This window comes from Rhyacophila brunnea, unplaced genomic scaffold (assembly GCF_057557595.1).
Source record: "Rhyacophila brunnea isolate RB1 unplaced genomic scaffold, BYU_Rbru_1.0 scaffold_1, whole genome shotgun sequence".
NCBI lineage: Eukaryota > Metazoa > Arthropoda > Insecta > Trichoptera > Rhyacophilidae > Rhyacophila > Rhyacophila brunnea.
Genome location: NW_028232751.1, coordinates 61,470,103 through 61,495,660, shown reverse-complemented (window position 1 = coordinate 61,495,660; position 25,558 = coordinate 61,470,103). Strand labels below are relative to the sequence as shown.

The following is a 25,558-nucleotide window of genomic DNA, read 5'->3' as shown; positions in this document are numbered from 1 at the left end:
AAACTTATATAATGCTTGAGACTTTCACGGTTGTTTTTTTATCGTTATAGATTTTTGGGTTTCCACCGCGTGTAGGTGCTTCTTTCTTCTTTCCTTGACGTTTCAGGCTCGTTGCAGAGGCCATTATCATCTCTTGATAATGGCCTCTGCAATGAGCCCGAAACGTCGAGAAAAGAAGGAAGAAGTACACGCGGTGGAAACTCAAGAATCTATTACGATATTAAAAACTTAATTTTTGGATAATATGAGTTATCACTCTAGGGCCTTAGCCGACTCATAATATCTTTTCAACAATATTTTGCTTCTATACATTATATCATGATATTTCTATATGTTTATTGGATCAAAGTTGATTAAAAATAATGGATCCAGAGTAAAGACTTAATAGGTTGAGCAAGTGGCTAACATCCAACAAAAATCTATTAATACAACGGTTAAATGTAAATTTTACGTATTACATTTCGCCGTAGCACAGTTTACCGTGAGTTGTCTTACTGGAAAGAGATTCCCATAGCACTGAGATTTAAAAAAAAAAGTGTTGTTCGTGTTGCATTGCATACTTTACCGTTCCAATTTTATTAGATTCAATAAGAACATTAATTTGATAATGTTGGTATCTAGTTTTTGACAATAACGCTGTCATTATTATTATTACCTACCAGAATTTTATATAAATATATACGATATGATCGTATTTCTAATTTACTTACCTACATACATATTTTCTTCTGTGTTTCTCTTATATTCCGGTGGTTTTTATTACATATTTTTAAGTGTTTTATTTAGGTAAGGACTTGATTTCATTATTATATGGATAGAACATCTCACGATGAACTGTATACGAACATATTTCCGGATACGTAATACAACATCCACACTGTGAAGACCAAAAAACTTCGGTTAGGATCTAACATGGTAATTTACTACTTTCTACTTTTCATATGTAGAACTATCACAATATGACACGTACAATTATTATATTTATGGGATAATTATTTTACCTTTGTTGCATCTAGAATCTAGATGTCAAGTTATCATATCAGAATATATGTATATACCTACTGACATTAATAAATAAATTAATATGATTATGAAATCATATTGTATTTTAGATTCTTGAAAAATTGAAAAAAATTGGCTGCAATCCACGCATCAGTGTCATGTGCACTATGGTCTGCAGTTTGAATAAAATGAATACATACCTACACAGTTTTATTTTCCTAGAAGAAGAATATAAGAAAATACTTACTATATGCACATGTTTATGTTATTTTTATGAGTATATATCTACTTAGTTAACGTTATATATTATTATATATGACAAGAGAACATGATTAGCCGGCGGCTCGCGTGACTTTTGCGAGCTACCGTGCATTTTCATTCCAACATTTGCAATAATACTTATTCTTTGACTATCATCATAGCGATCGGACTCTGACATGACATGTATGTGTTTTTTATTAAAAAAAAAACTCGTAAATATTTCGGATTTACAAGAAAAACACGGACACGTTACGTAGAATCTCTCCCTGCTATTAGTATATAAGTTGCACATAATTGGTACCAGTCGAATAAATGCAAATTACGGAGAATTATCTAAGCTATGTACTTAGTTATATATTTGAGATGATGAACATTTAGATTACATACATGTAATTCGTGCGAAAGAAAATTGGCCAATAGTCAGGCCGATTCGCGAATGGCAGAAAAGCATTGGAATGGAATGAATCTATCATCAATAAGCTCTTTAGACAACCTTTTCATGAATCAATTACTTAGGACCAAAAAACCTATATCATTTTTTAGCGATTTTGAGTTACGTATGGTATTGGACATAAAATAACATATTGCGTTAAGTGTAAAAAACACCACGGGGGGCTGACAGGGCTCTAGCCTGGGGGCCCGGCGTGGCCCATCTATCTTATTAGTGAGATAAACACACATCACAAATTTTCTCTAATGGTAAAAAAGTCGCCTTAGAAAGTATTAATATTTCAAAATAAGTGGCTGTGTGATGCAATTTTTGATTATTTGTTTCGATATTTTACAACTCCACAATTCAAGTGGATGTATTCAAGAATACAAAAAAAATACACTGAATACCCTTAATTTTACATGGAACACCATTTGGAAACAGCTTCTAAAGAGCGTCACACTGCCTTTAACCGTAGCGATAGCTAGGGAGGCCCGCTAAAGATGCCTAGCCTGGGGGGCCGCTTCAGGATGTGGGGCCATGAAAGAGACACATAAAAGATGGTCCAATACGTCAGAAAACATTTTTAGTTAATGTCAATGGAACGTAAATTTATTTGTGTTTAGTGTCTCCTATAAAGTAGAGAAAGATAAGATACTTTAGTCCTAAGGGGCCGGAACGTGAGTACCAAACGACCTCTGCCAATCTCAACGTTTTATTACAATTAATCTCACGAAGAATATAATATCGAGGTGGCTAAGCCAAGGGAGGCGGATAAGACGTTTTGGCAAATAATAGTTAGGTATTTATTCGTGGCGAATGGTGGAAATAGGCTGGTAAGTTCCGACATAAATATTCACATTAAACTTTGTTAGTCAAACGTATTTGTTTTCATTGAACTGAGCTACAATGAGTAGATAGTATTTGTTAGTTTTTAAAATTCAATTATACTCTGCCTTATCCAAACCGTAGTAGATACCTAATAAAAAATATTCTTTTGTTTATAACATATCTAAAATTATGCCATTAAACCATATATAATTTTAGATATTTTATAGTGATATAAAAATATTTTTATCGATTATGGTTTGATATAGGCAAAGCTTAAGACTATAGGTACTTCAGTTGAGACATGGTCTAAGATCGTGGCTAGGCTATGCGCGGATTGTGCAAATAACGCGTGCCGAACGAATTATAATTTGTAATAAAAATCCAACATGCGTCCATTTAATGTTATGTTTATTGTTATATTACTAATAATAATAGTATATTCGTTGACATGTTTTCTTTTTTAAGTACATACGTAAAGTGTTTTAGTCATATTTACACGATTTAAGAATATTTTCATCCGACGCTATGACAAAACAAATCGACGCGCGCAGACCTCGACTATCGGTCTCCGACTGAAATTTCATCGCAGATACTGTTGAAAATTATTTGCCGTTTCACTGAGGTAAGCTCTTAATGAATTAACAATAACTAATCAACACCATCTGTAATAATAATTATGTATTCTTAATTCAACAAAAACAAATAAGTATGACTGAAAAAGTGTGTACTATTATTGTCGGATCGCCCATAGCACTAACCAGCACCATTTGAGTTTATTATGAGTTCAATGAAAACAAATAATTAGAATGACTGACAAAGCTTAGTGCGCACTATTTATGTAAAATCTTAACAACCTACTTCTACCCCTCGCCAATGGCATTATTTATGGTGTTAGATTGATAAAAACTTCCCAAGAGTGCGTCGGTGTATGTATTACTCTGGCGAAATTACATTTTTTGTATTTTGATTTTGGAAAAATTCATGAATTCAAGAATGAAAACCTAACCTAACATAATATAATCTAGTATATCGACTATTTTCAAAATTTGTTTGCTGCTGGTTTCCTGTAAAGTGTAAACCGACAAGAACCGTGTTTTATTTAGGCATGAATTCTAGGGAATGGGACGACTGGCCTCCGGACAATTAGACGCCGCACTGTCGTAGACACGTATAGACGAGGTATTTTAATCAGTTTCTATCTACTACTTAGTAGTTTGAATTCATTTTACTCTTAACATAATGTATTCTTTATCGCGGATTGAGAATTACCATGCCTAAGGCTTTATATTAAATAAAAAACTCTTTTTTCGTTGGAACATATGCATGATTAAATCATTGTTTACGTCTGCATATTTACATTCTTACCAACGTTTAAATCATAACATAATCATTAAAGTATAAATAATAATATTGAATATTTTTTTTAAAGTACCTATAAGTACCTAACGTTTTTGAATTCCGTGGCGTCCAGTTGTCCGGTGCCAAATCGTCCTAGACCCGAATTCTATGTCAGTGCTATACGACCCAAAGAGGTTGGACGGTCTTTAATATAAGGCCATATATTTACTAACATTTCACGGTGATGTGTGATGCGGCGAATTGCATACGAACAAGTTTCCGGACACGAGTGATTCATTAGTTTCTTATTCCATCGGTGTGGCACTGTGCTTTTAAACCGTGCACAGTTCTAGAAGTGTTTCACTGAAATCACTTGAAATGCCAGAAAAATATGCGACGAGAGATAATTTATCGAGTGACTGTCATTGCGTGTCGCTTGTAGACAACCTACAACCCGCACCTCTCATTTTTCAACTCACATCTTCTTAGAAAGTCACCAATTACTTACCTTCTCTTAATAACCGTGCGTAAAAATAAACGGATGCGACTAAGGGCAACTGCAATACTGGCATTTTAATACGAAGGCCAGGATATTATAATATATTAGTCAAGAGTGGAATTTGAAATAAGAATTTTATTTATTTTTAATTTTAATATATTTTACCACGTTTTTATTAGCTCGTATTCTTGTTTGTCCGGTACAGATTTTTTCTTATGTCCGAACAGTACCATTTTTTCTTGTTTGTCCAAGATTTTTAACAAACTTCCCGACTAGCTAGACATTTGAAACTTTTAGAATATATCAGAACACGATGCCAATGCATTCTTTCAATACTTTTAGCCATCTTTGAGTACAATTGAATTCATTTACAGTTAATTCTGTTTTGTATGAAAAGTTATTTTGGAAGAAATCCGTAATCCAATCCACAATTATTGGTTGCTAAGGGGGTGGTCTTAGGAACTAAATTATTAATATATACGTGCGTTACTATGGCAATCAAAACGACATTTCAGAATTATATATTTTTTTGTTTGTTGCAGAATAGAAAAAAAATATTTGTTGACAATTGCCTTATTTGTCCTAAATTATTAATACATATAATTGTCAAGTTTACATGATTCAACAGAAAATTTAAGAACGTGGTATATAAACAGTTATTTTTATCTTGTAATTATTTACTAACTACCCTACCAAAAAATATGTGTAATAATTGGCTTGGCACACTCGATATATTATTATGTATGTAAGTTACATAAGCGTAATAACTAAAATAATATGTAGTGTAGTAGGTACTTTTTTAAGAAGGTTAATTTAAACGAAATTATTTTCGGTATTTTACTCGTAATCCATTAGGTATTTTTCTTATCGTGCCATCCCCTAGCGAAGGTCAGCCACGGCATCAGGGGGGTGATATTTGCTTTATCATCTGCTACCCGGAACAGTTCGGCGGAGCTGCACTCATACCAATCACGGAAATTCTTAAATGCAGTGTCGTGCTCTGCTAAGCTTACCGTTGATCATTCCTTGGATGATAACCTTTCATAAAATGTGGCCGATGTACTGTAGTTTTTTGGTTTTGATATTACACAGAATTTATCTGCGCTTTACCATTCGATTGAGGACGCCAACATATTTTATTTTATCACACCCGGTCAGTGACGTACCGTGGGGGTAGGCAGATTGAACGTCGCTTGGGGGCGGCATTTACTTGAAGGGCGGCAAATCGAGGAGAATCATTTGATATGTATTATGTAGACATACTTAGCTACTTAAATTTAGTAATAACGAAAATGTCTTAACATTTAAAAAATCACTAGTTGGAAACAAAACGTATTAATTTACATAAAAGTTTTAAAATTACTGTTTTTCGTCGTATTCGCGATGTCTAGTTTACTTCTGTTGCCCTTCGACGTCATTGGTAACCAGAAACGGCGGCTCTCGTGGTGCAGTTGGTAAGGCGCTCGCCTTCCACCCGAGAGTTCCTGGGTTCGATTCCCGGTCATGACAAAAACATTTATGTGTTTTTCTCAAAGCCTGGGTGTTTGTGATTGTTCAAAATTACTAACAACCACCTTGTACGAAAAAGCAAGGACATGGTTATTAATAATATATAAAAAAAAAAAAAAAAAAAAAAAAAACCAGAAACGATCTGATTTATTAACCAGTAAGCATGGAAATTGCATTGGCCGTCGAAACTGAAGATGCACTCTTACAGAGCGTCCCACCTACCGCTCTTCGTCCACGATTTAATTTTGTTTTCAGTGTTACCTATATATTTTGCTACTAATGTATCCATAGAACACATTTCTTAGATATTGGAGTCATGAAAGGATGATAAAAAATACTGTATTAAAAAGGGGTGGCATTTTGGCGCTGCCTACGAGCAGCATTTTGTCTAGGGACGTCACTGCACCCGGTCAGTTCAAACTCCAAAATATTTTAACAACGCGTCTATACAACCACCTCTCGAAAGCCTTAACTCTCCGCAACATCTCTTGGCTTAGCGTTCATACCTCCATAGCATAGAGAAGGGTTGAGAGAACGACTCATACGCAGTCTCAGACCTAGGTTAAGATCTTAATTGCTAGGGATGGCGTCTCATTTTGAGAAAGGCACTCCTTGCAAGATCTTAAGGCCCGTTTCAGACGGGACACGTTTCAGGAGGCCTTTGTATTTGAATAAACGGGCCTTTGTATTATGTTAATGAACGCCCTAGAGCAAATGAGTCAACGCAAATTTCGCGTTATAAATTAGAACATAAAACTAACTGCAGTAAAAAAAACAAGTGTATCGGCGGCTTGAGAATGTAGCGGCCGACGGAAAAGTGTACCGGACACGCGTTGACTCATTAGCTCTGGGGCGTTCATAAACATAATACAAAGGCCCCTTTATTTGAATACAAAGGCCTCCTTATTAGATACGAGCACGACACCGGTGTCCCGTCTGAAACGGACCTAATTCTAGTTTTCATTTCCTGAGACTGTTCACATTATTTCTCATTGGGCCATGTTTCTAAATATAATCTATTAGTCATATGTAAGATAATCTATTAGTCATTTTAATCTATCGGCAGCTCAGCAGTGTATATACCTACTACGTAAATACGTGCATATTTATAAGCTACGTATTTTTTTAGAATACGGTTAGCTTGATGAACACGTAACTCATGAAACGTTTTGATTACTATATTGTCAGATGTTTAGAAATATTTTTAAGTTCTCTCTTTACATAATATAACAATATGGATAATTTATCATTGTAGCGCATAGGTTAAGTTAGTACCTAAGTAGCGGGGTGAGGGGAGGGAGATGTTCAATTCGTGAGGCCCGGATTAGACTGCCTATTTGAATATCGTTTATCAATAATACATTTTTTTTATAAATTCAATCTCAGTTTTTTTCGAGAGTCGAAATTCTAAAGCAGTCAATTCTATTGGAATTGAGATATAAAAAATGAGAATATGTTATTTTTTTTTTTAAATAATATGTATGTAAGAAGGTACCTACTTACACATGTATAGTTTGTAGTCTTTTATTTTGAGTTGGAATGAACAAAGTGAATACTTTAGTAGGATAAAATTAGAGACGTTGTTTTATACTGTGATTTATGATTTAATGTTATAAAATTTAAAAAAAATTAAATATTTATTATAGTTTGGTTTGGCAGGGCTTAATATAATTTTAAAAAAATGTCTGCAATTTGTATTCTTAGTTCGATGAAAACAAATAAGTATGACTGACAAAGTGTGCATCATTTTTGTTGGATCTCCACTGCCTACCTCTACTCTATTATGATTTAGTGTAGGCAGAGTTTAATTGAATTTTAAAAGATAACCAATATCATATCGGTTGCTTAATCCGCAAACTGTCTAACTCCAGTTGGGCAAATTGTTCAGGAAAGAGAAAAAAACATAATAAAAATTTAACTAGGTATCAACCGAAATTTAACAATTCCAAAAATACACTTGAATTTTTTTTTTTACAAATAAGCTGCACTATTAATTATTAATACACTATTTTAGTTTCTCTTTTATATACCTATATAAAGAAAATGTATATAAAGATCCCAGTAGTTACATTGACGATATTGGAAATTGGGCACCTGTCGTTGGGTGCTTTGTGTGAAGAACGATAACGCTTATTATATTTATACATTTAGGAGTTTGAAATTTTGTGTAAGCATAGAAAACATGCTTTATATTATAACAGAATGCCATCAGAATCTCATTTTTAGTGAAAAGTGCAGTTGGCTGGCATGCAGCTTAAGCAGTCGATATGCAAATTATTAATTAAATGAAAACAAATAAGTATGACTGACAAGCAAGTTTAGTGTGCAGTATTTAAGTCGGATCTCCACAGCTTGCCTCCAACCTTCACCACTGGTACCTATATATCTACACAGTATCAAATTACAATATCTCAGATTCTTTAAAAATTGTATTTAATTATAAACGAAAAAAAATGTTAATCACCTAATTAGATTGTTTAAAAAATTATGTTAAAAATTCACATCATAACGTGATTTACGCGTTTATTCGTTGCATAAATACGTTCATTCTGAAACTTATATGATGTGATTTAATTTTAAATGTATCTCGTGTCATGAAAAAGTTCAACGATCCCTCAGCAAGTCGTGTTGTTAAGTGATTATTATTATCCATGATATTAAATACAATATTTATGTTGTTATTCGGTCGCTGGTTTTGGCGGAAAACTTTTTTTTGAGCATCCCCCCGTGAGAAAACACTACGCGCATCACTGACTTTGAAATATATTTTCCGTATCAATTTATAAGTTTATACTTTTGAAGAAAAATAGGCATGATAGTCTTCATGTTACTTTTAATGATGCCTATTATTTTGACTCGGATAATTTAAATAACAATGAAGAGCCCTTTGAAGTTATAAAACGAATAACCACAGTGAATAGATTTTCCTTCCATCAATAGTCCAGGATTGTAAATAAATATACTGATGTACAAAACAATCATTCGTACACTAGGATCATAATGGGGTGAATTCTGTACGATATTAATAGATAATGCCTACCTAATAAATATGTTCGAAAGAGATATCCTGCGAGGAATACAATAAACTAGTACGTAAATAATGTAAGAGTCTATGCAAGTATCCACGATCGAAGAAAAGGGGCAATACCTTCATAGGTACTAAACGACCAAATTAAAAAAAAAAACACTTATAAATTAATGCCTTTCTATCGACGATAATACTTACTTATGTATGTTATTGTCTCAACATTCATAAAACCAAAGTGCCAATCTGAAATAATGCTTATCCTTCTTTTAAAAATTAACTGATAGTAGTTGACATTAATTCCTGAGCCACACATGTAGGTAGTTGCTACAACATTTCAAAATCCAATAAAGTCAAAAACCGTCCGATTTAGACACTTCTAACACTAATTAATATTTTTGTAGAAAACTATACGCGTAGAAAAAATAAAATACTTAAAAAAATAAAGATCATAATTATTGTAACAGTTGATTTTTAAAATTAGGTTTTTATTGATCGTGTTATATGCGGCAATCAATTCCTCTTTAATTAAAGCTTGTTTGCGCGCGCACAACTATACAGCTTGGAGGAAACTCTGATAGTTTGAAGGGAACACTGTGTACTTAATGTTTGTTGACACTTCGATATCATTCTCACATTCCGAATTGTCTGATTTTCTATCAATGATTGTACTTAATTGAGTCTCACATAAATATTCCTAATATGACCTCCACAGAGTGGAGGTTTGTATTAACGGATTTTGTTTTTACGAGAAATGGATGTCAGCCACTTGCTCAACCTATTAGGTCCATACTCTGACTCTACACAAATTAAAAACAATACTTATGTATACTTGTCTTGTCAGACTCAGGATTCGAACCTGGGACCCCACGACGCTATAGAGTATAGGCCGACACTTTAGCCGCGCGGCCATCGTGGGTGCTAAACACACACATATAATTTTTACAAAGAATCAATATAAGTAGGTATATACTTATATATAAGTAATTATGAGATTTCATATGAAATAAGTCATTTTTTATGTATGAGTAGGTATGTTGTTATTTAGTTATCGAGCAGTTAAATAAAAGATTTCGTTATTGTTGAGGACCATCTGAAAAACAACATTTGTTGGGAACCCGTGCGTTAAGTAAATTATCAATGAAATTTTAAGCATTCTCATTAATTTGTGAATTAAAAAATTAACTACTGATTTTTGTTTAACTGGTCCAATTAGTTTATCTTAACCTGACACTCAATGGAAACGAGATGATCACTTTTGATTTCCATATACTTAATTTAAGCACAGAATGCTAAAATTTCAGTTTGAAAAAAATATAATAATATCAAGAAAGTGTTTAAACGTGTAAGTAGGTATGTATGTAAAAGCGCGCAATGAAAAAATGCGATGAGCGTTCGCCAGATACATCGCGCGAACGAATAATCACAGAGGGGCGAAAAAAACACTCGAGGATTTTACTCGGTTTGTTTTTTTTATTATTTATTTTGTTTGTTCGGCTGCCGCTCCACAAACGAATAAATCCCGGGAGCAAATAAATCCACGCCAGACCAATTATACGGAAAAGTGAATGCGGTTGCCGGTTAGTAAGTAGGAGAGCGCTGCGTTTCGATCGTCGGATAGCGTAGAGACGTTGCGCTCAAATAGCGTTTCGTGTAGCCCGGTCTTTATAATAAAGAAATTAATTCACTTCATCAGCATCATCATCATCATCATCTTGGAAGAATATCTATCCGATTCTGATAACTACCTAAAACATCAGGAGTCACAGTTGTGTGTTATTCCAGAAATAACCTGCTATTGATGGTAACAATAAAACTTAGAGGATAATAAACTGCTATCAAAACAACTTTACTTTGGCTTTATGTGAACTTAATGCATAAATTTATCTCCTTTTTACTCCTACTTCTATTGTTTATGATATTGAATTTTTTTTATTTCCCTTTTAAAAAAAACATAATTAGAATAGATAGTTAGTTTTATCTTTATGTTTTTTATGATATGTTGTGAACGTCTTAAAATAATAATTCGTAAATTCCATCATCGCTACTACAATTCAAAATAGATCTTGACTGCCTCCGAAAAATGTATCCACTCCCTTATTTCTATCGCATACTCCCTTTACTGGCCTAGTCGCAAGGATGTGTGTCTTTTTCAACACTTTCTAACTTTTAACACAATCACTGCTGACTTTTTAATTACCACTTTAAAATAATACGTCAATTATATCTAATGGCCAATTACTCCAAACGCGCCAGTCGCGGTGTTGGCAATAAATGAGTTTATGTTACTGCTTATGTTTATGTCATTAAATTATGTGGTTGCAGGGTAAAAGTTCTTAAGTCGCGTTTTTACAAAATTAAGATTTTAATGGAAATGTATGTAAAGAATTGTGTACTTCTTGTGTATCATAGATTTTGTCACAAGTAAGCAAAATAAATAGATATTTTAATTTTTAGAAATAGCTTAAATTAAGAAAATCATTTTTAACTCTTATTAAAATTACTTATTTACATTGAATATAAAACAATATCAAAAACTTTATTATACGTAAATAATGTAAAAGAAATAAAAAAGATACGCCAATTAACTTCAGAGTATTTTGAAAATTGTGATTTATTTAAAAACCGATTAAGTCTCTCAGCTGCAACCAAACTGACTTAAGCACTTTTACCCGAAACCACAGAGTTTTCTTAATTGAACTTTTCAATTTTTCTTCTAACTAATATATTGCCTTGTCTGTTATGAAATGTTCTATAACATAAACTAAAACTAAACTAAACGAGTACTGACTAGGTACCTACATACATGAACCAAAATTTATAATATATAATTATTACGTTATTTGAGTTTTTATTAAGTAAGATTTGCACAAGCGACATTAATAATAGCAGTGTTTAGCGACGTTCTATATTCTATAACCCAACCCTAGTACCTAGTATGTTCCTAGATATAAAAAAAAATAATTATTCATGTAATAAATAATAAAATCTAACTTGCGAATGAATACTTATCAATGTGAATTTATTTATTAGTGTTAAACGGTATTTATTGTATAATATATTACTAAAAGACTAATTAATGTTATTTGTTAGGAATAATATTTTATTGCATAGCTAATAATTATTATGTTGTTTGTTCTCATGTGTAATTGAGCACAACTATAAACAAATTATATTTATTAATAACAAATTAAAAACAAATATATATATATATATATATATATATATATATATATCAATATTAATCTAATTAAGATTCGTATTAATTTAACATAAATAAATGTGAAGCAAATAGTAATTGCATAATATATTATAGTGATCGAGTATTTTATAATGTCATGCTTGTCAGATTTACAGCGCTGTCTTCATTGGTTGTTTTTTTGGTGGAACTTTTTTCCCCATAATAATATGAAAGTGATGTGCTGTAAATAGGCAACCAATTAAAAAACGCTATAGTTTTATTCCCTCTGTATGTAAGTATCGGATAAATGGTACAAATTATAAATTACACGTATTACATTTCGCTGTATCACAGTTACCGGAAGTAGTAAGGAGTACAGAGATCAAAAATATATGCATTATTAGATTCAATAAGAACATTAATTTGATGTTGATTGGTAGATATACCAAATATTTGATAGGTACGACTTTATACTTACGAACACCAACCAGAATGTTATATAAATATATGCCTATTTTCTTTTGCCTTTCCCTTATATTCCGGTATTTTATATTACATATTAATTTTGACTAGAATTTGATCTCAAACTACGGCCATTCATTTCCGATATAATATTTAACGGTGAACAGTGATACGGTCAACTGCATTCGTACAATTTTTCCTGACACGGGGATAAATATGGTAACGCAATGAATTGAAGTGTTTGATATTTAACTACATAATTATAATTTTTCTTTTTCCCAAAAAAATAACTCTAAATATGTACCTACAGGTCTTCTGCCTAATTCCAAATTTTTAAATATGGTTTTCACAATCTCTTCTATTAATTATTAATATATTTGTATTACTTAAGCAGGAACTAAAGTTTAAATGTTAAATAAGGGTAATACCACACGATTCGAACTCGGGCTAGAAAATTGTGCCATCACGGTAGTCGGACGTTTAGACCGCGAAACTATTCGCTGTTGGGTTCGGGGTGCCGAAATGAATGATACAAAAATTACATCTCTCTAAGCCCGGAGGGCTCGTTAGGCTTAAATACATATATCATCGGATTACGTGATAATATAATACTGGTTTTAATATTGTGTGTGTTTTGTTTTTATAATACGTGTGTATGTGAATCTATAATATGTTGAATGTAAGCAATTATTCGAAGCCTTCATTATTTGATTGTGTTGGTGACGTTGGTGTTATAGCTGTTTACGTATTAGTTAGTGCCAATAGCATCGGCAGTCAATTTATAATACATACCTACAGACAGATGTCGTTGGCAAATTATATAATCTTTGTAGAATATAAAATAATGAATTTATTATTTAAATACGTTAACAGGCAATTTTATTTTATTTTTCTTAATAATGTAGGCTTTCAATAATAGCCTGGTATGGAGTCTTCGCCACTGTCACATACCTACTAGACTAGATTCTTTGGTTCTTGTCGGTTTACGGGAAGCCAGTGGCAAACAAATTTTGAAAATAAGCCGATGTACTGGATTATTTGTTAGGTTAGGTTAGGTTAGGTTTTCATTCCTGAATCCATGAATTTTCCCTAAATCGGCTATGAAAATTATCGTGGTTTTCGGCTGGCTTCCCGTAAACTGACTTGTACCGATTCTTTTTATACGAAACCACACGTTTTAATGTGTCATTATTATGAAGATATTCAGCAAGTACTTACCTAATAATAATATGTCACTATCCCTATTCAGTTATATACCTGGAAGTAAAAATAATTATTATTCACAATATTGAAATATTATAAAATGGGCCAGTGGACTGAGTGAATTGAACTGCAAAATGATAACGCTATCTGCGATGTCATGGTTCATTTATTATCGGTTGCATTTACAAACATATTGAGTATCACACAGTGGATAATTTTTACTAAGGTTTTTATTATGCACAGTATCTACATTAAATAATTATAATACAATAATAACATCGAGGTAGCCAAGTCAAAACGGCGTAAGTAATTTTTGGCAATAATAACTTATTTAATTATTTTGCTTTTCTTCTTTTGACCATGTCCGATCCTAATTGTATTATATGGGCTTCCACAGAGTGGAGGTTTGTATTAACAGATTTTTTTTGTTTTTACAAGAAATGGATGTTAACCACTTGCTCAACCTATTACATCCATCATGGCCCCCACATCCTGAAGCAGGCTGACCTAAATATCGCTAAGGTTAAGGCTATACCTCAGCTGAGGCATGGTCTAAAAAGATCGTGACTAGGCGATGCGCGGATTGCGGGTCGCGGGTGCAAATGACGCGAACCGAACGAAATATAATTTGTCATAAAAATTCAACATGCATCCTTTTTATGTTATGTTTATTATTATAATCGTAATAATAAAAGTATATTCATTGACATGTTTCCTTTTTCAAGTACATGCGGAACGTTTTTAAGTCATCTTTACACGATTTAAGAATATATTCTGACGACTCCATCACAAAAGAAATTGACGTGCGAACAGGTCGACTATTCCTCTCCGAATGGCAACGCGCCTCAACGCAGCCGAAATTTCGATCCACATAGTGTTGAAAATTATCTATAAATTTCACTTATGTACGCCCTTAAAGGCAGTGTGATACTCTACAGCAGCGCTGTCCAACTTCTTTTAGGGCGCGGGCCATTTTTTCTTTAGCAAACATTTCGGGGCCAAAGAGGATAGGTAAACGACAAGTCAGTTAATTTCGATTCAAAAGTAATTTTTTTATACAAAAAAAATAAAAATAACACATAACTAGAAATAATAAAAACAATAATCCTATTATTAAGTTAATTATTTTTTTTGTAAATTTTTTTATTTACATAAATTAATTAAGTACATTTAAAAAAAACAAAGATTATACTTATACGTACTTATACGTTATTTAATGGGAGCATTGTGCCGTTAATTGATGAGCAACAATTTATTTTATGTCAATATCAACATTTGTTGTGGCAAGTCTAATTATATTTTCAAGCGTGGAGTCCTTCAAGCTGTTTCAATATTTTGATTTTATGTATTTCATGTCAGAGAAGGCACATAGAAATGATTTGAAGTCCAAAATCTCTCATTTTTTTGGGTATTTTTCTATATCTAAAAGTTTGAACACTTCTATTCCAGTTGCTCCACTAGATGCAATAAATGGGTCAGCCTGAAGGTCGAATAATTCCAATTGATATTTAGGATCAACATAGCTAATATCGATATTGAATGGATCACTGAATAAATTAATACTCAGCTTAAGGTCATCAAATTATAGCACCTATATAGTATTATAACGAAATGTTTTCATATTTTAATGTATGATGGGTAATTCTCTACCCAATGATTGATGAAAAATTTGCTGTAGGTACAGCTCGCGGGCCGCAAATTTCTTTGGCGGGCCGCCAGTTGGACAGCGCTGCTCTACAGTAATGTTTCTAAAATTCTACAAAATGTTCTAGAGAATTATCATTTAACCAACGCATAACCATATAATTAAAATATTTAATAGTTCCTAAGTAGAGTTGCGCGCAAGGCGACTTTTTTTTAGCTATTAGAGTAAATGTGTGATGTGTCATAACCTCACTTAGCTGATCGACCTGCCTAACCGAGTCCTTCCTTTGCTTGGGCACCCAGGCTAAAGCCCTGTCAGCCCCCCCCCCCTCCCTTGTGGGGGCCATGACGTCCGTACTCTGACTCCAAACACAACTTGAAAAACAATATGTGAATTTGCCCGACCCGGAATTCCAACCTGGGAACCACGACATTATAAGCCGATGCGTAAGCCGCTCGACCATCGCGGACATATTTACTTACTTCACCCTGTCACGCCCAGCGTTGGGGTATAGGGCAAGCACATGTTCGCGCCACTTCCCTCGGTCTATCGCCAACCCTCTCGCCTCCCACCATGTCAGATCTGCAGCGCAAAAACTTACGTTAAGTACCTGTACTTACATAATATAGTGAATGGAAGTACATAGGTACCTACATCGAGTGAGCTAAGTAAATTCTATTTTAAGAATTTATAATACAACGTCAACCCAGTAGCGAGGGGTGGAGGTAGGCTGTTAAGATTTGACATACACAGTGCACACTTAACTTTGTCAGTCATACATACTTTGTTTTCGTTGAATTAAGAATACATATTATTACAGATGGCATTGGTTAGTTTTTTTAAAATTCATTAAGCCCTGCTGAAAGGAAAACCATAATCGATAAAAAATATTCTTCTATTTGTAAACTATCTAAAATGTGGTATGGTTTAATGGCATAATTTTAGATATTTTATAGATAAACGAATATTCTTTGACTATTATTTACTATAGTTTGGATTCGACAGGGTTTAATTGAATTTTAAAACTAACAAACACTGTCTACACACATGTTCAACGACAACAGATACGTTTGACTGACAGTGGATAGGTATTTATGTCGGATCTCAACAGCCTACATCCACCCTTTGCCACTGCGTCAAACTAAAGTTCATATAACGCAAGTGGAATAGGTATACTGTCTGAAGCGGTTTGGTTGACCACAGTTCCCAATCGACATGGCAAATCACAAATTGGGAGAACAAACAGCGGAAATAATTTTAACTTTAGCGCGTCAAAAATGCGTCAGCATAAATATTTTTGAAGTTGTACTTCTTTAGGCGCGTTTGGAAAATCAGATCAGAGTGTATTTTTGGCGTGTGACATGTATTTTTTCACACAAAAATAAGCGCACTCGATTGGATTCTAGCCATCGATTGTTCGGTTATCAGCCGAACGCACTACCATTACGTCACACTATGATACTCAAATTGTGACAATTATACAGTATATAGTTTAGAATTGTTCCGTTGCCTTGGCAGCGAACTTATTATTGTCGGCCATTTGCAATTCCTTACGTAAAAAACTATTAAACGTCATAGTGGCAGTTGTTACTTTAAAAATAAAAACAACGATAAATAATTTTATAATTTAGTAATATAAGTTAAAGTGTATAGAAATAAGCCAACGGCGTTCCAATAAGCGGATTTTTTTCTTGAGTGTGTAATTTAACAAGATAATTAAGAGCTAGTCGAAGAATCTAGGTTATCACAAGTTTTGTTTTTGTTTTGTTACGCTAAAGAAGTATAACTTCTAACGCGCGTACATAAGTACACACACCGATTTTTTTGGTAACGCGATTAGTGAAAGAAGACAAGTAAAACAATATTTCAAATTGTCATATACGCCCTTTTGGCATTAACATAGTCGATACAGTTTACACTCTAATTTCATTATTTACTACACAATGGAAGTGTTAATAATGTGATTGTCACACTGTAATAATATTATATAATGATGGAAATTGTGTAGAAAATGAATTGTTATATTGTTGACTTATCAGAAAGCATTAATAAATGCTAATAATATTCTATAATCTAAGTGTGTAGTTTGCGTGAAATTAATTTAGCTTAAGAAAACAATTAGGAACACAATAATTATAATTATATTGTTTGCTGTAATCAAGTGTTAGGAACTATAGTGTTGTTATTTATTGGTTACTAAACGATGTTAATATTATTTATTAATTAATAAGTTTATACAAATACAGCAAATATAGTTCATAATTCATCATAAATAATAAATTAAATATTCACTTCAATAAGTCCATAATATGCCTACCTACTCCACATTGGAGGGAAAATTGTTATTTATCGTTTTACTTAGTTAATATGAGTGATTTAATTAAAAAGAAAACGATTAGTTTACGAATCATTGTATTGGTAAATTAAGTATTTTTTATAAAGATTCTTACATTTTCAAATCTTGTGAATAATTTATTGAATAAAAAGATAGTTTATTAAGTTATACATATATATTATATATAATATATTATAATCTAGATGAATTGGTCCCGGTCCCAAGTCAAACATAGTGTTTATTATAAGTACCTATAATAAATACTTAGTAATAGAACAATACCAATAAGTATAACAATTAATCAAAGTATCTATAATAAAATTATGTTAAAATGCTTGCAGTTTTTGACAGGTGGGTGCAACAATACTATCAAGTGTGCTACAGATGTGCCTGCAATGCAAATTGACTTTCAGCTAATTTAATAAATATTCATAGTAATATGTTTCAGTTTCACTTTATTGATATTATATTAATTAGGCTCCAACGCCTAGAGAATATTTTATTCAAGCTCCCTTCTTATTTGGTAAAATAACCAAATAATATTATGTAAGTGACCTATTTGGTTGTTTAACTTTCTATTTATTTATTGTAAATATTTGAGACAATCGTATTATTTAATTTACCTAATTAATCATATTTAGGACATTAATCGATGTCATCCAAAGATTATCTTATCGTATTGAGATGGACCCTAAGCGTATGGAAGTACATAATAGAAAAAAAACCATAAAATGGTTACTAAGACCAACAATTTTTCTACAAACTCTAAAATAAAAAGTGTGCATTTTAAAAATCTTGCATCTAAAGTTATAGAAAGATCCACTTAGAAGAACATTCAATATCTTCGATTTGACCTTATTATGCTGGATGCAGAGTCCCCAGAATGGTTTGCGTTTTGAAGCCTTCATCTCTTTAGTATACTACTACATACCAGTAAGGGTGGAGGTAGGGTGTTAATATCTGACGTGAATAATGCTCGCTAAACTTTTTCAGTCATACGTATTTTTTTTTATTGAACTAAGACCAAAATTGTATAGATTGTGTTGGTTAGGTTTTAAAAATCAATCAAACCCTGCCAAACCATAATAGTTTTGATCCAACAAAATCGTGTACACTTTTTTATTCATACTTATTTGTTTTCGTTGAATTGAATAGGTACATAACATATTACACACGGTGTCGGTTGGGTTTTTTAAAATTCAGTAATTCCTGTCTGAACGAAACCATAATGAATGTAAAATATCTATCTATAAAATTTCCAAAACTATGTATGATTTAATGAAATAATTTTATCTATTTTATAGATAAATAAACATTTTTTGACTATTATCTATTATGGCTTGGTTTTCGCAGGGTTTAATTGAATTTTGTAAAATTAGCAACATCATCTGTAAATTGTAGTCTTAGTTCAATGAAAACAAATACGCATGACTGAAAAAGTTTAGTGTGCACTATTTATGTCGGATCTAAACAGCCAACCTCCACTCTTCGCCACTGCTACATACGGGAATGTAGGTATATGAAAATATGTAAAGGAACTTGATAGATGCATGTAAAACGACTGCTGAAAAAATATGTTGATTTATTAAACTACGTTTATTTTGATGTCATTTGATCGAACGCCTAGCGATTAAAACTGATAAATCTCGTGTTTCAAAACATTTTAAAAACAGGAACGAATAAATTTAAAACCACAGAAATGTTCAACAAACTTAACCCGTTGAAAAATGCGTTCCACAGAATCAAAGGAAAACAAAATACATAAGTAATGTGTAAAAATTTGTCTTTCACGTTTTAAGGTTAAGTATTTCGTTATAAGGATGGTCCCGCGGTGATTTCCTTTTGCCGGCGCCGGTCGCGCGAGCGGCGAGCGTCCCGACGTCTCGCGAGGCATCCGTCTTATTTATAATGTTTACTCCCGGTCACTAATTGCTGCTTCGTTCGGCGCAGGGACATTCCGGCGATGATTAATTCACCGGAGCTGTCGGACGGCGCCGTACCCTGAAATAAATATCTACCGGCTCGCTAAATATATTTAAGAAAATCAAAATATGCCTATATTCTATTACAATTGATGACGCTCGCAGTATGTTTTAATTTTTGTTATTCTGACCATTTACGAGACTCTTGGTTACTAAGTTAGATAGCGTTATGCCGTATCCACACTGGCAACAAGTTGTGGCAACCTCATTAAATTTCGATTAAAATAATATTTGGTCACATAGATTTAAACAATAACGTAACCTAACGTAACCTCTGTCTTTCCCTATATTACTTGAATATTATCTTTATTGAACTTATGCTGCGATTATAGTAATGTATAAGTACATTGTTTTAATATATATAATATTTATCTAAGTTATAGGTCTATACTATTAGGCAACATTTAAAAAAATACTGATGGAAAAGCTGATCATCTAGCATTTGTTACCCGTCACTGTCTACATGTGTGTATTTACATGTATATAAACAGGTGCAGGATTTATTGTTTATTTAATGTTTGAGACTTTCACGGTTCTTTTTTTATCGTAATAAATTTTTGGGTCTCCACCGCGTGTATTTCTTCGACGTTTGCATTTTTATACACTTACGCTACACTTCATCATAACACATATCTCTTGATAATGGCCTCTGCAACGAGCCCGAAAAGTAGAGGAAAGAAGGAAGAAGTACATGCGGTGGAAACTCAAAAATCTATTATTGTTTATTGTTTACCTCCCTCCATTAGGTAATCTTCATTACTTTCTCAGTGGCACATACAACAAATTTAAGTAGGTACTTATGTTTAGTGCAATTTCTAACTTAACCTATCTGCATTTGATTTTGGTATAATGAATACTAGTTAAGAATAATCCCCTGTAATGGAACGTTCTTCAAATTTCACGCAGACACTAACTTTGAACTAAATACCGATTGTGGTTTGATTTACCGGCTCGCGCGAGTTAGGGGTACATCATTGGCTGTCAGTAGTTTGCGGTTGGGTCCCATTTTTCTCTCATTATTTTTTTCTTCGTTTCCATGTCACGCTTTTATAATATACACACAATTTGTTATATACGTACTTCTTACACTTAGCTCTAGTCAGACACCTTTTGAATGTGTCTGGATATAATAATTTAATGATAGGTTTATAGCACATGGGACTGTTTATAATATTCGTTATTATTTTATTTTGCTACAAAATGACTGCGTTAGGTTAGAGGGTATAATAAAATTGTTGAAAATAAATGCGCATTGTAAGGGTATTTTGAGCATTCAAAGAGATCATTAAAAACCGAGATTTCCGGGTGTAAGTAATAAATAGAAACATTACAAGAAAGTTATTTTAAATAAGTATGGAATTTATTAATTTCGTCATATTATATATTTCACTAACTACCCTACAAAAAAATAATGTACCTAACTTTGTCATAGATTTTGCAGTTTTGGAATAGTGAAGTTGGAACATTGTAATGTAAACAATCTAACCTAACCCTATAAATACCTAATTGTTGTTAAAATGTCTATTACGACTTTTGGATTGATGCCTCGATATTATAAAATAATTACAAGACAAAAAGAACTTTTTATATAAGTACAACGTTTTTAAATTTTCTGTTCAATTATTATGCTTAATATGCTCAAACTTGTACTTGATATGAAGTAAATAAAAAACAAACAAACAAAATATAGAATACTGAAATGTCATTTTGATTTCCATAGTAACGCACGTATATATTAATAATTTAGTTGTTTGGACCACCCACTTAGCGACCAATAATAGTGGATTAGATTGCGAATTTCTTCCGAAATAACTTTTCATACAAAACAGAATTAACTGAAAATGAATTCAATTCTACTTAAATATGGCTAAAATTATTAAAAGAATGCATTGGCATCGTGTTCTGATACGAGTATATTCTAAAAGTTTCAAATATCTAGCTAGTTGGGAAGTTAGTTAAAAATCGATTGCAAGATTTTTACTGGATAAACAACCACCGGACAAATAAGAAAACGAGCTAATAAACACGTTGTAAAATAGGTGTATATTTGGATAGTTTTCACATAAAAAAACACCCAATCGAACACAAGTAGGTAAGTATTATAAATTAATTTTATTTCGATTTTCTTATTGTAGTTTCATATTATATTGGTAGATTACCATCATAATCTAACCTAACCTACCAAAAAGAAAACCATAAGAAAGTCTAGGTAAAAGTAATTTATTATAAACATGATCGAATAATCCTTTTCAATGTGAGAATTATCCATAGATAAACTGTTGAATTGATATATTGAAATGTGAAAATTACTTATGCTAAACAGTATACGTATTGGTTTTTGAATGTACAACTAATTCTCGTAAACATTATTGACATGCGGATTCTCAGGCATGTCTATATTATTAAAAAAGTTGTTTTGAAGATTTATGTGTTGTATATAATATATATTTATGTTTAATACTTACTTACATGTTAATGTATATTGTATATCAACAATTATATTTTATTGTTGCCTTTTTAAACTACATCAATGCGCTGGCGTATTATTTTCTCGATTATCGATTGCATTAGTTAAAATACATTTTTTGCAGTACTGTTTCATCTAAAAATTAGTTAAATTAGTCAAATAGATAAATAAATATTCAATAATAATTTTATATCACTATTATAACCTGCTACCAAAAGGAAGATATGTATTATATCTACATACACAACAGATAAATAGTCTAATTCGTAAGATTGATTGATATTTAATAATATTTGATTTCTAGGTGCGCGCTTCTCTACCCATGTTTTGTGTCATATTGTTGCAAGTGCGTTAATTTCTAGAAGTTTTTTTGTTTTGAAATGTTGGAAATGGGCATAAAAGTCTACAAAGTACCATCAATGTATTTTATAAGCTGTGAAAGTTAATAAATACCTCTTCAACAGTTTTTGAGCTGTACCGGATAAACGAACGGACACTCTAATAGTATGAATAGTATATAAATTACAATAATAAAAAAAGATTACACTACAATTAATACTTGAGGGAGTATTTTTTAAACACCCAGTTGATTGTGACTTCAAATCGTTTTTAGTACCTATTGGGAAATATTTTATGCAAAACAAGCATTTAATTGTTCACGATTTGTTTTGGTTACTTACGTATCTAAGATATGATTGTTCATTTAAATATTCTGAATAATGGTGATTCATTGCATATCTGCATATTTGTTTTTTATTCTCAGTACAGTAATTTGAATGAATAAATTTCAGAAAGCACGCACTTGCAACTTGCTACAAATGAATCCGCAATGCGAAATGAGCTCATTCAATAATTAATCTTTATTAGTTTTTTTTCAGTTTCTTAGACTTAAAATTAAATTCACTTATACTCTTTCTTCACAAAAGATTTTTTCAACATTTTCGTTATATCCAACCACTTTACATTAAACATATTCGAAATTTCAGTTAATTGGCGAATGATTTCTGCAAATGATATCAGTATTACATATTTATTGTATACCTATATTTAATCGATTTAATTTTTCGCAGGTCTGGTTCCAAAACGCTCGTGCAAAATGGCGGCGAATGATGACAAAACAGGAGGGGAAAATGTCTTCGGAGAAGCTGTCCCCAGAAGGTGGCCTGGAGCTGGACGGACTGTACTCTGGAAGTGGTGGCAGCAGTCTGCGGCTACCTCCATTAAGTCCAGCGCTTGACTGCCCCTAACAGAAAAGCTTTCCTATCGTCACAGAACAATTATACAACACTGCACGAAAATGGACTGCCGTCAAAAATCTAAACGACATAATGGAAACACAAATTTTGACAGTGAGAAAATTTCTAGCTCTCAGAAAAAGGTATTTTTTGCTTCGATAAACGAAAACATACCTGTGTAATATTATTAGGTATAAGATCTGCCATTATGAGTTGTCCGCTGATTGAAGGTGCAACATTTAAACATTTGGCATATGATTTCAGTATTTTTTTATACTGTGATGAGCTTATTTCTAAATTTGTAAAACGGACGAAATCTATACTTAATTTTAAATCCCATAAATAAGTTTTTTTAATTTGTGGTTATTACAATCAATTCAAACACCATTATAAAGACTATACTTCGACTAAGTGTTGATAGTGATGTAATAGCTATAGAGTAAAAAACTGATTGTGTGGAATTTATTATCAAGTAATAATACTATTATACGGTTATAAAATGGAATTCTTCTAAGTAAATGATACCTAATTACCTCAAATAATAAAATATACTAATCAGTGTAAAAAATCACATAAAACTAAAACATTTTAAAACATCACCATAAATGATAATTCTTACATTTCTAATACAACTAAAATACTTCCGACAAATATTAATAAAAATGAAGTTTCATTTTTAGCTTGATTGAGTAACGTTATCAAATACTGCAACCAAACTAAATTGTTGAAAAATGTTTAATATAAAATATATTAATATCTATATACCTAGTGGTTTATTTGTCACTAGCTAATTTGGTCATCACATCATTATGGAGGCTAGTAGCGTGACACCGAAAACAGCTATCGTCTAATGCAGTGTTTCTCAACAGGTGGTCCGCGAATTTTTGGCGTCCAAATGCCCATTCTAAACATTCAAATAAAATCTTCAAAACCCATGTAGCTACTGTAGCTAATCTACAAAACCCATGCAGTAAGTATTCACCAGAGCAATGCCGGAAAATTCGGACCGTTCTATATAAATATTATGTTTTATTTCTGCGTTAGCGGCCCACACAACGTTTCTCCTACATATTTACAGTAATCCGCAGGTGTAAAAAGGTTGAGAACTAACTAGCTTAACTAACTAACGAGTTAACAAGCCCGAAACATTGAGACAATAAAAATAATGAAGAATTGATGATGTCAGCCAAAGAACCGAATAAAACGTAGATTTGAAAAAAAATATAAAAATTCAAAAACGGTTTTGATCAACTCACTTAGATTCAAAGGGAAAGAAATTTTGTCGCAATAACAATAATAATTACAGTACGTATATAAATGGAGCTTATCTCAGACGCGCACCAAAAGAATGGTTTGAGGGGGGTTCATTTCGAAAAAAAAACATAATATTTTAATACTCATTAGACAATCGTTAAAAAAATATGTCTGTCTAAATGCTAACTCAATTTTTAAACTAATCTTAGTTGAATTTATTTTCACTATTTTACAAGTATTAATAATCATACCACATATAAATTTCTGCAGTCGAAATAGAAAATAGTTAATATTATATTGGTAATAATAATAATAAAAAATAATTTTGTATTTTTTTAATAATCACGACTCATACAAAATTATGTTATATCTGGATAATATAAAAAAAACCAACAATAAATCGTTTGACCATAGCAAAAGCAGTCATTTACCTACTGATTGATTTAAGTACCATATTTCCTAATAAACTCGAAATTTAGATGTGGCTATATTAATTTTGGCACGTTCTATACATTCGCCGTGTGAAACGGGCAACCGTTATAGTAACATTTTGTTTAAATCTGTCGTACATAAATTAATCCGATATATCTGTGTTTTCACTTCTCTTTTGTATGTAAAAAAATATTGTTACTCCTGAATTTATTTTAATACAATATATTAAAACTGTTAGTTTTACACGGACTCAATATGCCAGTTTAACATTTTTATTTGCTATAAAAATCTCAAAGCTTATTTACGATTACCGTCAACATGCGAAAACTGGAAATAAATTCTAATTTTAAAACAGTTAAAACATTTTGACTGATATATTAAGAATCGATTGAGACAGGGCTTTAAAATATATATGTACCCATAGTTATTTATCTAGTGTACAGGATCTCCATTATTAATGTGAGAAA

At 32.1% G+C, this 25,558-nt stretch overlaps 1 protein-coding gene across 1 annotated transcript in view; it reads left to right on the top strand.

Annotated features, from left to right (window-relative positions):
* The window catches only part of LOC147080032 (protein apterous-like), a 193,440-nt gene extending 168,821 nt beyond the window's left edge, over positions 1–24,619 (top strand). Inside the window, exon 6 of the mRNA XM_085947776.1 lies at positions 23,241–24,619. Within this exon, the coding sequence (XP_085803902.1) occupies positions 23,241–23,417 (177 nt within the window). The 3' untranslated portion in view covers positions 23,418–24,619. The remainder of the gene's footprint in view (positions 1–23,240) is intronic.
* Positions 24,620–25,558: the final 939 nt, after the last annotated feature.